Source organism: Nuphar pumila, chromosome 17, assembly GCF_984573655.1.
Source record: "Nuphar pumila chromosome 17, dmNupPumi1.hap1.1, whole genome shotgun sequence".
Lineage (NCBI taxonomy): Eukaryota > Viridiplantae > Streptophyta > Magnoliopsida > Nymphaeales > Nymphaeaceae > Nuphar > Nuphar pumila.
Genome location: NC_143265.1, coordinates 25,075,568 through 25,090,500, shown reverse-complemented (window position 1 = coordinate 25,090,500; position 14,933 = coordinate 25,075,568). Strand labels below are relative to the sequence as shown.

Here is a 14,933-nt window from a genome sequence, read left to right as displayed (position 1 = left end):
TCTACTCAAGAATGTTGATAGTACATATATTGTTAATTTCTGTGTTGTGAATATGTTTTAAAAATGCAGACAACATAATGCAAACAACATAACTCAGGTAGCATAAAGCAAATAACATATGTAGACAACATAATGCATACAACATATGACAACATGATGCAAACAACATATAACAGTATGATGCAAAACAACATATGATAACATATATACATATATATACTATTGCGAATCTGGTCCAAAATGCAGACTATATAAACTGCTACGAATCTGATTCAAAACGCAGACAACATATATACATATGATATACTGCTGCGAATTTACAACATATATACACTCGTATATATGGCTATGAATCTAGTCCAATACGTAGATAACATATATACTCACATATATATTGCTGCGAATTTGGTCCAGCATGCAGACAACATATATACACTTGTATATATTGCTGCAAATGTGGTCCAACACATGAACAATATATATATATATATATACACACATATATTGTTGTGAATAAGGTCCAGAACGCAAACAACATATATATAGACATATATATTGTTGTGAATCTGGTCTAAAACATAAACATCATATATACATGTATATATTTTTGTGAATCTAGTTTAAAATGAAAACAATATGTACATATACGTATATATTGTTGCGAATCTGATCCAGAACACATAAAGATTAAAATAATACATCAAGAACGCAAATAATACAAGTTTATACATGAAAAAATTCACAGGCATGATTAATAATGCAAGAAATCAGATTTTAAGTATCAAGAATACTAAAAATACATGGATATACATGCAGAAATTTGCAAACATGTTTAGGGATGCAGAAAATCAGATTTAAGCAATCATAACACTAAAAATACATGTGTTATACATGCAAAAATTTGCAGACATGTTCATGGATGAAGAAAATCAATTTTAAGCATCGAGAACACTAAAAATACATGGGATATACATGCAGAAATTTGCAGACATATTTAGAGATGCAGAAAATCAGTGTTAAGCATCAAGAACACTAAAAATATATGGAATATGCATGCAAAAATTTGTAGACATATTTAGAGATGCAAAAGATTGAATTTAAGTATGAAGAACATTAAAAATATATGTATTATACATGCAGAAAATTTTAGACATAATTTTTTCTTAAACTCATACAATGTAAGTTATGCTAAACCCTCGTTCTATAAAAAAAATAGATAAACTCGTATCTTACTATAGTAAAAATACGAAAAGAATAGCAGAAGAAGAAGAAGAAGAAGAAGAAGAAGAAGAAGAAGAAGAAGAAGAAGAAGAAGAAGAACAAAGAGGAGGTAGAGAAGGTGACACCCTTCTCTCTTTCTCATTTTCCTCTCCCTCTCTCTTTTTTTTCCGCTCCTCCTCTCTCTCTTCCTTTTTTTTTCAACATTTTTGAAAGAGAAGATAGACTCTTCTAGGGGGTGACGGCCCCCCTTCTAATTAGGTTTGGGGTAGAGTTCCATTTAACATAGAACTCTTCCCAAACTTAACTACCCCAATTTTAAAATATATATATTAAAGTTTTAAATTTTTTTTTTTTTTTTTAAGTTTACGGATGGATTATGGGTCTGAGTTGGACCCATGACCCAAATCTATTTGGATTTCAACTCATTCATGGGTACTAGTCAATATGGATCTTGGATCATGTCTAGATCCATATTGACATTAACCCCTTATATATATACACACACATGAGTTTTTTTTTAGTTGATATGGATCTTGAACTAGGTCCAGGTTCATATTGACGTCAACTTATATATATATATATATATATATATATATATATATATATATATATATATATATATATATATATATATATATATATATATATATATATATATATAGGTCGGTTGACTCTGATCCAAGTGAAAAAACCCAAGATAGAGGCGGATCTAATTTGAAAAATGTATTTTTTGAATCAACTCATATCCAAAATCGTCAAATCGGATCTCCTACGAGATCTACGATTCATAACAGATCTAATTAGAGTCTTAGTTTAACTTGAGCTCTCAAATTTTGCCTGAATTTAAAATGATTTTAACATGAATTCCTTGAATTTAAAAGTTAAAATGAATAAAATTTGTAGGTGTTACATTTCATATATGGATCTTGTCAATGGGCCTCGAACCATATCCAAACCCATATTAACGTCAGCCCATATATATAATAATTTATTATTTTCAATTTTAGACATTAAATATAATCATTTAATTAAAAATTATATTTACAAACTTGAAAATATAGGAAATTTTTTACAAGATATTGCAATAAAAATCCATCAAAGATGAACCCGGAGTTCATCCAAAAGTTTGTTTGAAGACACACATGCAACTCTAGGCGGTATCGAATCGCGAATGGCCATTTTTGAAACTAGCCTTCAAATCATTCTCTGCTGCTGCAGCAACTTCAAGCAAGCGTACAAACTCAACAGTTTCAGTTCGCTGACAGAGGTGGCAGAGCACATGAGAAAGATCGTGATGAATGAGAGGACAAAATATAAGCCTCCATTCTTGGGCGACACCCAAAGGACCTGCTAGCCCAATCGAGAACTCAACTCTTTCGGTGGTTCTCTTCCGTGCCCCATCAAAATTCAGCTTATATTTTGAAGTGGTGGTGAAAGCTTATTTGAAAATGACTTTTGGTCTTTGCATGAAATGGGATGCTTTTTTAGGACTCGAATACTTCTTTCCTCGTCGACAGTCAGAGCATCTTATTTTTGTGATAAAGAGTGACGTGTTCTTTACGTTTGTCATGGTCTAATCATGCCTAATCAAAACCAACATGCCCGCCTCACCTATCAAACTCCATTTGAAGTCATTGACTCGCAAAACTTTTTTTTACGAACAATGGGGATTATCAACAGTCAAGTGTGATTAATGATAAGCATGGGTGGGCTTGATTAAGGCTAGATCTAGTGGGATTTCAGCTGACCAGCAGTGGATGACCCCTAGTCACAGGCGGTCGAATGAAATATGTAGATGGTTAAGTCACACTATAATAACCAAGGGGTCTTAGGCTCCAACCTCACAGACAGCCCCCCAGCTTAGATATTATCAGGAAAGAAAACAAAAAAAAATTGGACCAGTCATAGTGCTCTTGTTGTTCGCTCAAACAGGTTCAAGCCGTTTAGCCCTTAATGAAAAGACTTGAACTTGATGAAGAGTTCCATAATAAGAAAAAAAATGGTACCTTTATGTGATTAGATGAAGAATCTAGGCATTCTCATAACATTCCTTCTCAGGCACGGCGAAAGAACAAAAGAAGGGCAGCTGCTGCAGCAGGAAAACTGGAAAAGGGTTATGGTTACCTGCCTCAGAGGACCCCAGTTACTAGACGTTCCGATTTTTAATGCACCCACCCTGCAAGTTGCAAATATTACTGTGCGGTAGCCAATCAAGGTTGCCGTGTAAAAGCACCTGACAAACGCTTTTCACAGCAAAAGGAATAAAGAGCATCCGCTGACGGTCTCAACTTTGCTTTCAAACCTTATCTAGAATCCGGTAAAGGTGAGAGCGCTAGAATTCTTCCTTCTTAAACCGGCAACAACCATACTGAGAAGGGAGGTAAAAGTCTACCATACGCTTGTATTATCAAAAGGCTCCCTCAAATTCCAAAATCCTCGGTAAGAGCAGTAACAGACCCATTCTTGTTTCCTAATTTTCAATGCTTTTATGCTTTTTCAGAAATCAGTGGTTCAGTGATTTTTGAAAATTAAATAAAAACCCATTTTCTGGATAAGAGAAAGAAGGTACACAGCCCTCTGAGCTCTTCTAAAACCACCGATCTTCCTATCGAATTTCTTCTCTGAGAACTCAAAACAGAGGGTGGGAAGACCCAAATTTACCTTCTGTTTTGTTGCATCCACTTTTCAAGAACATACCTTCATCGCCTTGGCAAATACCACATTCCATAAAATGTAAGTACTTCTCGTTTTCTCAAGAAATCTGTCATTTTCTCTGCAATCTCCAAAAGATAAAAAAGGACGATTGAATGGTTTCAATGGTCTAATCTATTTTTTTTTGTTTCCCTAGAAGAGAAAGGCAACCAAACAGAAGAAATCCCTCTCAATTAATCTCCAAGAAAACCCAAATTTTCCTTCAAATTCGTTCCTATGAAATCGAAGGAAACCATCCCTTTTTTCCTTTCAATCTCCTAAACAATCTTCCACAAAAGAGCCAACATTTTTTCTTTCTTTCAACTAAGGCCTAAGGTGAATGCAGAACTTCCTTTTTTGAAAACTCATAGCTCGAGTTAGGCTTCCAAGTTAAAGGAAGAAAAAACCCGACTTTCATGTTAAACTAGCTTCAATTTTCCAAGACAGTTTTTATTTTCAATAAGAAAAAACGAAAAAAGAAAATGAAGCTTAGGGCGTCTTCTTCTTCTTCCCATCTTCCCCTGCTTTCCCCTCCATCAGAACACCAGCAAGAATCAGAAGGAAGAGAGAGTAAGGAAGATGAGGAATTGGAGGAGCAGGCAGCCTACTCCGAGAGCCAACGGATTCAGGTCAACGACGACGTAGCGGTGGACGAGAATAAGCATGTGTCGCCCTTCTCATGCACGAAGCTGTGGCTGTTCACAGGGCCAGGCTTAGTCATGAGCATTGCGTTCCTGGACCCTGGCAACCTGGAGGGCGACCTGCAGGCCGGCGCCGTTGCTGGCTACTCCCTGCTGTGGCTGCTCACTTGGGCAACCGCCGTCGGCCTGATGATCCAGTTGCTCTCTGCGAGGCTCGGGGTAGCCACGGGCTCCCATCTGGCGGAGGTGATCAGGGCGGAGTACCCACGCTGGGCCAGCGCCGTCCTGTGGGTGATGACCGAGATCGCCTTGATTGGTGCCGATATCCAGGAGGTCATAGGCAGCGCCATTGCCATCAGGATATTGAGCAATGGGTTTCTGCCTCTCTGGTCCGGTGTTCTCATCACCGCTGTTGACTGGTACGTACGCTTACCGCCCTTCTCATTTTTCATTTCTTCCTTCAAATAAAATTTAGTGAAACACAAAGGCAAGGCCACATAATCTAAATCCTGACAGTACAGATGTGAACTATATGCTTATTTTTATGGGAATAGCATTTGATTCTGATGGGCCTACAAATTTCATAAATTTTAGAGGCTCTAGAGCCACTTTTCCATCCAAAATGCATGATCAAGTGTCGATTTATAATAAATCAATCATGTTGAACACATCATCTATGGGGTCAGAATTGTAAAAAAGTACGGGAAATCCAGTAGCATGTTTCATCCTGCCCATTTAGTAGGTTCCCATATATATATATATATATATATATATATATATATATATATATATATATATATATATATATATATAAATATACAAAGTGATGGGTAGGTGCCTGACTTTTTTTTGTGCCTACAGCGTGCCTATCGAGCTTTGAAAAGATTGTTTCTATTTTTTCTAAAATCTGACCATACAGATGTGATCTACATGCTTGAAACCTCTGTATGGTCAGATTTTAGAAACAATCATTTTTTTTCTTAAAAAAACATGATTCAAGTGTGATTTTCTAGCAAATTGATCATGCAGAACACATCTGTAGGGTCAGATTTTTTAAAAACAACATGAAAACCCCTATCCTAGCTTGGTAGGCACAAAAAACATGTTACCTACCCATTTCTATATATATATATATATAATTTAATAAAACACTATGAAAGGGTGACTGAAATCCTATGTACCAAGATTCTCTTAGAATATGAGGCATGCAAGCAAGCTGTGGTTGATTGTGAGATCAAAACAATTGGTACTTGTTGACGTGGAATGTTTCTTGTGAAACCTCAATCCTTGTTCTTTGTTTACAGCTTCATTTTTTTACTATTGGAGAGCTATGGAGTGAGAAAACTAGAAGCATTATTTGGGGTTCTTATATCCATAATGGCAATTTCATTTGCATTGATGTTTGGAGAAGCCAGCCCCAGCGGAAAAGACTTGTTTCTTGGTATTCTTATGAACTCTCAGCTTTGTTATCACACTCTTCCAATTGCTTTTTGAGTCCAAGTTTTTCACATAAAATGATAAATATGTTTTTGTAGGTATTCTGATTCCACGGTTGTCTTCAAGCACTATTAAACAGGCCGTTGGCATAGTGGGCTGCATTATTATGCCACACAATGTGTTTTTGCACTCTGCCCTTGTTCAGTCTAGAAAAATTGATATAACTAGAAAGGGTGAAGTTAGGGAAGCACTCAACTATTACTCCATAGAGTCGTCTGTTGCTCTTTTTATTTCTCTTTCTATAAATATCTTTGTTACGGCTGTGTTTGCTAAGGGATTTTATGGTTCAAGGGATGCTAATAATATAGGCCTTATGAATGCTGCTGATTATCTTGAGAAAGAGTATGGATATCTCTTTCCTGTTAGATATATTTGGGGGATAGGACTATTGGTAGCTGGACAGAGCAGCACAATCACTGGCACTTACACTGGCCAGTTTGTGATGAGTGGTTTTCTAGACCTCCATATGAAGAAATGGATCAGGGCAGCGGTCACTAGAAGCTTTGCCATTGTTCCCACAATAGTTGTTGCTCTTGTTTTTGAATCCTCTGAAAATCAGCTCGATGTATTGAATGAATGGCTCAACATTCTTCAGTCAGTGCAGATCCCCTTTGCACTTATTCCACTCCTATGTCTGGTTTCCAAAGAGCATCTTATGGGTGTTCTTCATATTGGACACTTCCTCAAGGTGAGTAATGTGATCTTTTAATCAAATTCCTTCATTATCAATTGTATCAAATTGCTTAGTACAGCAGTCTAAAGAACAAATTGATCCAAAACTTGCAAGATTAACATGAATCTGTGTACCAGAGTGCTCAACACATCACATCCATACTTATGATAAATAGAAACTTCCTATCTATTTGAATCATATATATTGATAAAAGAAAAACATATGGGAGTTGTTTTATGCATCAGATAGTGATCACCAGCAGAAATGTTGTGAACTGAGCACTGAATGGGAAGTTCCATGGTAACATATATTGAAAAAATGTTGTGATATAAACAGTAAGGTTCTTTATGGATTTTTGTTTTGAAAAGTGCATTTATAGTGCATGTTTTTATGCACATATTTGCATGTTTGCAAGCATTGGTTGGCTGGATTTTTGGTTTGAAAAGAGCATTTATAGTGCATGTTTTCGTGCACATATTTGAATGTTTGCAAGCATTGGTTGGTACACTGCAATTATGGCCACTAGAATCAGACTTATTTTGACTTTTTTCTTTCTGATAAAACCACCACTTTGAATGTCTCATTATGTACTGAGAGGTTCGACATTGATCATGGCCCTGTTTCGGTGTTCGTGGTGTAAAACTCTACAAGTGCTCCCTTTTACCCACCAGGCACCAGGGATAGTTTTCGGTTGGCTTCAGCCTTGTGGCAAGGATACACACCTCGAGTATTGAACCTGGACATCACTCAACCTGGATGCCTTAACCTGACTCACCTAGCCCGGTATGCGGAGCCCTTTGGCAATATTTTATATCATTTTATTGCATCAATATTGATGAAAACCTAGCCAGTAGTTATATCATCATGGTTTGAAAACAAATAGCTCATGAATTGACTCAGTAAATTCTTGGCAGTGACTTAGCGAGTTTGGCACTTGGATGGGCCATGCTAACTTTATTCTGTATAACACACACACACACACACACACACACACACACACACACACACACACATGAATACCCTTGCTACGAACTATCCATGCTGCTTAGGAATTGGGCATTTTTAGTACTTTTTTCGCAAATCTGACCTTTCAGATGTGTTCGTCATGATCCATTTGCTAAGAATCAACAGTTGAATTGTGTTTGTCCACAAAAAATGCACTTTTCTGAGGCTCAAATATTTAAGAAAATTTTGGTCTGCTGATTTTCAAACCCATATAGAAGCCTACCCCAGTGTCATAACCGGATTATCCAAGTGTTTTTCCCTATGAAATCAAACGCACAAAACACAGACAGATTTCAAAGAAAAAGACCTCTGAAAATCCCAGTTTGTATGGGAGCATGGGGGATCTCAAATATATATATATATATATATATATATATATATATATATATATATATATATATATATAGAATGGAGAGAGAGAGGTGTGTTCATGGATTTACCCATGACACTGTTTTTTTTCAAATTCTGACAATACAGGTGTTCTATGCCTTTGAATTATTGGGGATTTGCTTTTGGATCCTCTGATTCTGACATGTGAGCAAGTTTGTTATAAAGGTTGAAAAATCAATGGCCTCGATCAACCCTATTTCTTCTCCAACTCAATTGAGTTTTGGATGGATCTTGTCCAAATTCTGGTCAACCTATTGGGTATACCAGGTCTGCTACCAGTACAGGTTGACTTGGGCAGATCACTAGATTGAGCTTCCTGGTTTTTAAGATGTGCTTTTTATTTTTTTTTACCTCCCTTTGTGCACTGTCTTCAGATCACCTCATTCTTGAGGATTTCCTTTACAACTTTCAGCCACTCATAGTGGCAGTGATTATCAAGGATAATGTTTTCTTTTTGTCATATAATTCTTGGTAGAGAAAATTCTTAGCGTCAAAGAAATCGGTGTATTTCTTTTTACAGAATTTATTGCATAAAGTTATATTATGCCAATTTTACTAACAGTTGGAATAATCTACCTGTCTTCTCAGCAGGTGTGCGTGTGTGTGTGTGTGTGTAGAGATGATTGCTCGATGTCGTGCATGCACTTTATCGAAGACTGTTTGGGTGCTTGTTCTATTTTGATTGGAATGGGCTGGGTCTACTGAAAAGGCTACATATGGCCAGACCTTCGGGTGTCTCAATTGTGTCTGTGTGTATACAATGATGCTCTCTTTTACATAAGCCTGTATAAAAGATTATTAAGATATGAGTCCATACATGTGTGTGTGTAGAGATGATTGTTGGATGTAGTTTCATGCTTGCAAATTAAGGTTCTTAAGAACTACTAAGGATAACATGCACATTATGTCATCTTATTGTATATTTTCTACGTTGTGTTTCTGTTTCTATTGCAAACTAACCTGTTTTCATTGTCTTTCCTGGGCATCAAACTGAGAATTGGGGTTGTTTGCTTGCACATTTTGGCAGAAGCTTATTGTTGGGTGAAATTTATTTTGGATAAAAGTAGATAATATCTAATATTATCTCATTCATGTTTCTTCCAAATCCCAACTCACATGTGAGGGTAAAACTTAAAACTTGGTAAAATTCAATGTTTTTTAGCCAAATTCCATTTTGAGGGTCTAACCATATTGGTAACTTACGGTCTCATATATATATCCTCTTAAAAGCATAGTCACAGTCTTGGGAATTTCTTGGCAAGAGTTTTTCTCAGGAAATTTTAGAAAAACTGTTTTTTCTCAATAAAACCTCGGCATTTAAAAACAGAAAAACTGTAAAGACTAATAAAAAAGATAAAAAATAGTAGGTTTTTGTAGTACTTTTCTCGCAAAAATATAAACAGAAAAGTTTTTAAAACATAAAAAGGAACAAAAATAAATACTTAAAATGTACAAGAATAAGAATTTTTTTAAATGTCATGAATAATGTGATATTTATGATATAGAGATATTTTGAAATGCCAATATATTTTCATGTTTTTATTGGCTGTTGTGAAAAAAAAAGATAATATCAAGATATTTTCAAAATAACAGCGACATTGACGACTATTCTTCAAAGTTTGAATTTAATACTTGGTCATAGAGTGGGAAGCAGGTTGAGTTACATAACTTGGGGAAGTCATGTAGTGTCGAAATAGGTAAGTGACAAGTTGGTTTTGTAGAATTGATAAATCAGACTTGATCTTCATCCACATCACACGCATTAATTTTCCAGTTCAAAGTTCACTTTTTACAAACTGTTTCCACATTTTTATTTACAAGATGTCTTGTATGTATTCTTGCAGTCAGTTTCCTGGACAATGGCTGCCCTTATACTCGTCATCAATGGATACCTTCTGGTAGACTTCTTCAGAACTGAAGTTCTCAGCATCTGGTCCATGGCATTACTGTCAATCGTTGCAGTTTTATACATCACATTCATATGCTATCTTGTTTGTCGAGAGAATTGCACGAACAGACCTTAATCAACTCTCTCCAAATTAGGCAGATGATAAAGGTAAGCCATTCCGAGAATTGGCAAGTTGTTTCTGATATTTATATGCATACTGTGTTGATAAGTAAAAGATGTTTATTGCAAAAGATGGACTCGAAAAAAATCATGATTCTGCAGGGTTTCCTTCAGAATTAACCAAAATAAATTCATCTGTTGCATCCAGTGTTGTGAAAAGCGTTGAGGCGTAGCGAGGCGCTCCACCAAAATCTGAGGCGAGGCGTAAGCCTCGAGGCGCAAAGCGTAAGCCTCAAGTTTTTTTTTTAAACTTAAAAAAACTATAAAAATTATCAAAGTTTTGGTGGGGAATATAAAAACTTGTCAACATAATACCATATACCACTGTTTTTTGATATTTATGATTTTTTTAATAACTGGGAAAAACCACCTTATTAACTGTGTTCTTTCAACGTTAGCATAAAACCCTGGGTCCCCCTTGCCCACCTGGGTGTGCACCCAGCTTCAGCTTTGCAGGGGGCATCCTTTGCCTCAAGGTCGAAATTGGGTGTACTGCTCGGTGGGCAAGGGGGACCTCAAGGGTTTTACCAAGTGGAGAGCTGCAAATGTGCAGTTGGTGATTTGGAAAGGAGGGAGGTGGGTGTGGTTTCCTGTGGCCTAGCCAAAAAGAAAAATGCCTTTGGTGCATATTAACAAGGAGAATGCTAGCAGACATCTCGGATCTTGTTGGTTGTTGATTTAAAATGAATGTTGGCTCTGAAAACCAGCCATCTTCTTTTGGCAATTTGGTCACGATATTGAAGCCTTCAAGCCTCTTTATGTGGTTTCTGCTTACCACTGTATATGTTTTCTCCGCAGGATAGATTTTAGGCCAAGAAACACCAATGGGGACAAAGTCTGCTTACCACTGTATATGCCTGTGACAAAGTATGCTTTACTGTACAGAAGCGTCCATTTAAACCCAGGTTTTCCTCGGGTGTGAAGCAGCAGTTCCACAGGCTTTTTAGCAAGTTTTAAATTCTGCCTACTGTTGGAGGCTGAGTATTGCTATCATTGTTAACAAAAAAAAAAAGAGAAAAGAAGAACATCTCTAAGACGATTGAGGACATGTATTGCATTAAAACTTTTTCGTGTCTGCTGGAGAGATTGAAGAGAGGGGTCGGGGTTACCTGGTGACAAGGGTTGCTGGCGTCGCAGCTACTTCCGGCGAGAAGGAGGAGGCCGAGAAGGGAGAGTGTGAGAGACAAGAGAGAGGGACCACGAGAGACGAGAGAGAGAGAGGGGCTGCGAGAGACGAGAGAGAGAGAGGGGCTGCGAGAGAGAAATTAGGGCTCCCGACCCTTATTAGGGTCGGGGGTGACATGTTAATGTTGGTCAAATGAGGGCTTTGACCCTCATTTGACCAACAAAATAAGGCATACGCGTCTCACAGTGAGGCGCACTTCGCCTCAAGGCATATGCCTCAAGGCGCATGAGGCGTACGCCTCCATGCTTTTACGTTTTATAACTGCCCCTCAAGGCACAAAGGCCCTCGCCTTGAGGTGAGGCGTGCTTTTTGCGCCTTAGGCACGTTTTTAACAACGCTGGTTGCATCAGTTACTTGAAATACTTGTTTAAGATCTACTGGTTTCTTCAAGTCCATGTGATTTATGACAGCTCCAGCAATACTTCATTTCATTGAGATGTCAATTCTTCAGATGACACTGGACTCTAGCACTCAATTGAGTTACTTTTGTTGTTTAACCAGTTAGGTGTGTTTGTTTGCATACCAAGTTATTAGTTCTTGATGGGCGCGACGTAGGGTTTATCTGCACCAATATATCATCCCAGCATGAAGTACCTGCTCATATACAATAGATCCAGTTATATTGCGCAATGCAACTAAAGCTGATTCATCGCCCCTAGAGAAACTTTTGAACATTCGTCCGATATTACGGAGACGAATTGGGTGAAAGATAATAGATCTGGGCGAGAATGATGTAAAATGTGAACTATAACATTTGCACATTACTCTCGTAATTAGTTCCATAAGCATGTAGCTGCTTTTATTGTTACAAGAAATGACAATATATTCCTATTCCTACGTTATTTTCATAGCCTAGTTCAAAGCTTTCTCCATCCTTAAGGTTCAAATCATGAATCCAAAAGAATGTGATTTTAGACGTACATTTTGACTTAAAAGTTTTAATGCCGGGTCTACTTATAAAACGAAGTGCAAAGAAGAAAAATAAAGATGGGGGTTAACGTGGTTCGGTGTTAAGCCTATATCTATGGGAGGAAAACACACATCTCATGTTATGTTATTCACGCAGTCTCAGGATGCATCACACATAAATATAATATGAAGGGATGATGATAACTATTATCCTGGATAAAGATAATCTAACAGGCACGAAGATGGAGGAAACTAAGAGGGGATAGCTGGTACTAGTGGGAACTCAAAAGATAAGAGATAAGAGATCGCCGATGAGAGAAGGTTGCAACAAATGTGGGATAGGGTCACAATCAAACCCTAAGGATCAGGATGTGATCACGTGGGGCGATCACATCGTAATCATTTGGGTGTTTTCAATACTCCCTCTCAAGTTGGGATTTGATATTGACCTGTCCCAACTTGGTCCCAATGTCTTGAAGTTTGTCATTTTCTATGACTGTAGTGAGAATATTGGCCAACTGATCTCCATTTCTGACGTGGAGTGAAAATAATCCCTTCATGAATCTTCTTCATTACAAAATGATAGTGGACTTCGATGTGTTTTGTCCATTCATGGAAAACTAAATTTGCGTTGATATGGATGGCCGCCTGATTGTCGCACCTTAGTTCTATAGGCTTGATGTCGAAAAATCCTATATCACATATAAGAGCTTTGATCCATATAAGTTTGCAGGATGCAGCGGCCATTGCTCGGTACTCAGTTTTCGCACTAGATCTGGCCACGACGTTTTGTTTTTTACTTCTTCATGTAACCAAGTTTTCTCCCACAAACGTGAAGTACCCTGATGTGGACTTTCTATCATTCAGATCTTCTGCCCAGTTGACATTCGAGTATCTTGTAACTTTGGTATGATCGTATCTGTGCATAAGGATTCTCTTGCCTGGTGATGACTTGATGTATCTTAAGATCCTGTGTGCGATGACTAGGTGAGGGATCCTTGGATCATGCATGAATTGGCTGATGATGTTGACCGTATATGTGATGTCAGGTCTCGTGACAATGAGGTAGATTAGGCATCCCACGAGTCTTTGAAAACTGTCAATGTCACGCATGGGTTCTCCCTAATTCTTGGTGACCTTGTGGTTTTGGTCGATTTGATGGGCTTTGCTCCCAACATGCCGGCCTCTTTGAGTAAATCCATAACATATTTTCTTTGACACAAGAATATTTTTTTATCTAACTGGACAACTTCTATACCAAGAAAGTAGCAAAGTTTTTCAAGGTCTTTAATTTCAAACTTTTGATGTAAGTAGTCCTTTACGTCATTAATTAATCTGGGATCGTCTCGTTATAATGATATCATCGACATAGATGAGAATGATGACAATACATGTGGTGCTCCTTTTGCTGAACATGGAGTACTCATATGAGCTTCTTTGAAATCCAAACGGTGTGAGGGCATCGCTAAGTTTGGCAAACCATGTGTGAAATGATTATTTGAGTCTGTACAAAGCTTTCTTTAATCGACAAATGAGGCTCTTGTTGCTTACACTAGGGTGTTTTAGGGGTAGCTCCATGTATACCTCTTCCTTGAGATCTCCGAGGAGGAATGCATTCTTGACATCAAGTTGGTATAGATATTATCTTTGATTGGCAACAACAAACAAGAGAATCCTGATGGAATTTATTTTGGCAACAGGGGCAATCGTCTCGTGTAGTCGGTCCCTTCCACCTGGGTGTACCCTTTTGTGACTAGTCTCACCTTGTAACGTTTAATCATTTTGTGACTATGATACTTGATTTTGTAGGTCCATTGGCATCCCACCAGTCTTTTGCCTGGAGGTAGGGAGACAACTTTTCATGTCTCATTCTTTTTCAAAGCAGCAAGTTCTTCGTCCATGGCCACTTTCCACACTTCTTGGGTGGTGTGAGTTTTAGAAAACATTTTTTAAAACAATATTTTTAAGAAAAACAAGTGTGAAAGCCAGACACCAAATAATAAAAATTGGCTCGCACGAGTGGTGGAGTCCGGGTCAAACTCAGGGAACGGGAAATACTTTGTATTCAAGTACATAATTAAACTACGCTTTATTGCCAAAAAGAAAAATCAATTAATTGAGTAAATAAGGAAGATAGTGCAACCCTCTGCGGAGGACTTTAAACAATAATTAAGTGACCTTATTATAAACCCAATTAAATGAATAAAATAAACCCTAATCTAAAAATAAAAGAAAAGGTCTTCAATGCTCTGAGTCTTTAGCCTCCTTGATGTTTGAATATTAACTTATGTTCCTTTTTTCTTCTTATTAAGAGCTCCCTGAGGGGGCCTAAAGGGCCTTTTGAGGGAACCTTTTAGGGACTTCAGAGAGCTCTTCAAGAGTACGAAAAGGGCTCACCATATGTCTAAATACTTTTCTGCAAAAATAAACAAATAAAACACAAAGATACGACAAAAAAACTACAAAAACATTAAGGGTTAGTTTTACGAAAAAACACAAAAATACTAAATAAACTATGAAATAACACTACACTAAAAGACAAAATAACATAACTAATTCTATAACTAAATAAGAACTAACATGAATCAACTAACTAAAAGACAAATTAGCATAACTAATTAACTAACTAACAAGGAACAAGAAACAATTTAT

At 37.3% G+C, this 14,933-nt stretch overlaps 1 protein-coding gene across 6 annotated transcripts; it reads left to right on the top strand.

The window, feature by feature from the left end:
- The first annotated feature begins 3,606 nt into the window (after window positions 1-3,606).
- LOC149811816 (metal transporter Nramp3.1-like) lies at window positions 3,607-12,297 on the top strand. 6 transcript variants are annotated; one of them, XM_089993494.1, is made up of 7 exons: window positions 3,607-3,954; window positions 4,073-4,972; window positions 5,858-5,994; window positions 6,089-6,738; window positions 9,963-10,174; window positions 10,335-10,411; window positions 10,985-11,749. In XM_089993494.1, exons 2-5 carry the CDS (start codon window positions 4,395-4,397, stop codon window positions 10,140-10,142), a joined length of 1,545 nt encoding a protein of 514 aa, XP_089849620.1. In that variant the 5' UTR covers window positions 3,607-3,954; window positions 4,073-4,394; the 3' UTR covers window positions 10,143-10,174; window positions 10,335-10,411; window positions 10,985-11,749. The 6 variants fall into 6 exon arrangements, with proteins under 6 accessions (XP_089849620.1, XP_089849618.1, XP_089849619.1 ...); XM_089993497.1 differs by having other exon boundaries at window positions 3,649-3,660; window positions 4,453-4,972; XM_089993492.1 differs by lacking the exon at window positions 10,335-10,411 and having other exon boundaries at window positions 4,070-4,972.
- Window positions 12,298-14,933: the final 2,636 nt, after the last annotated feature.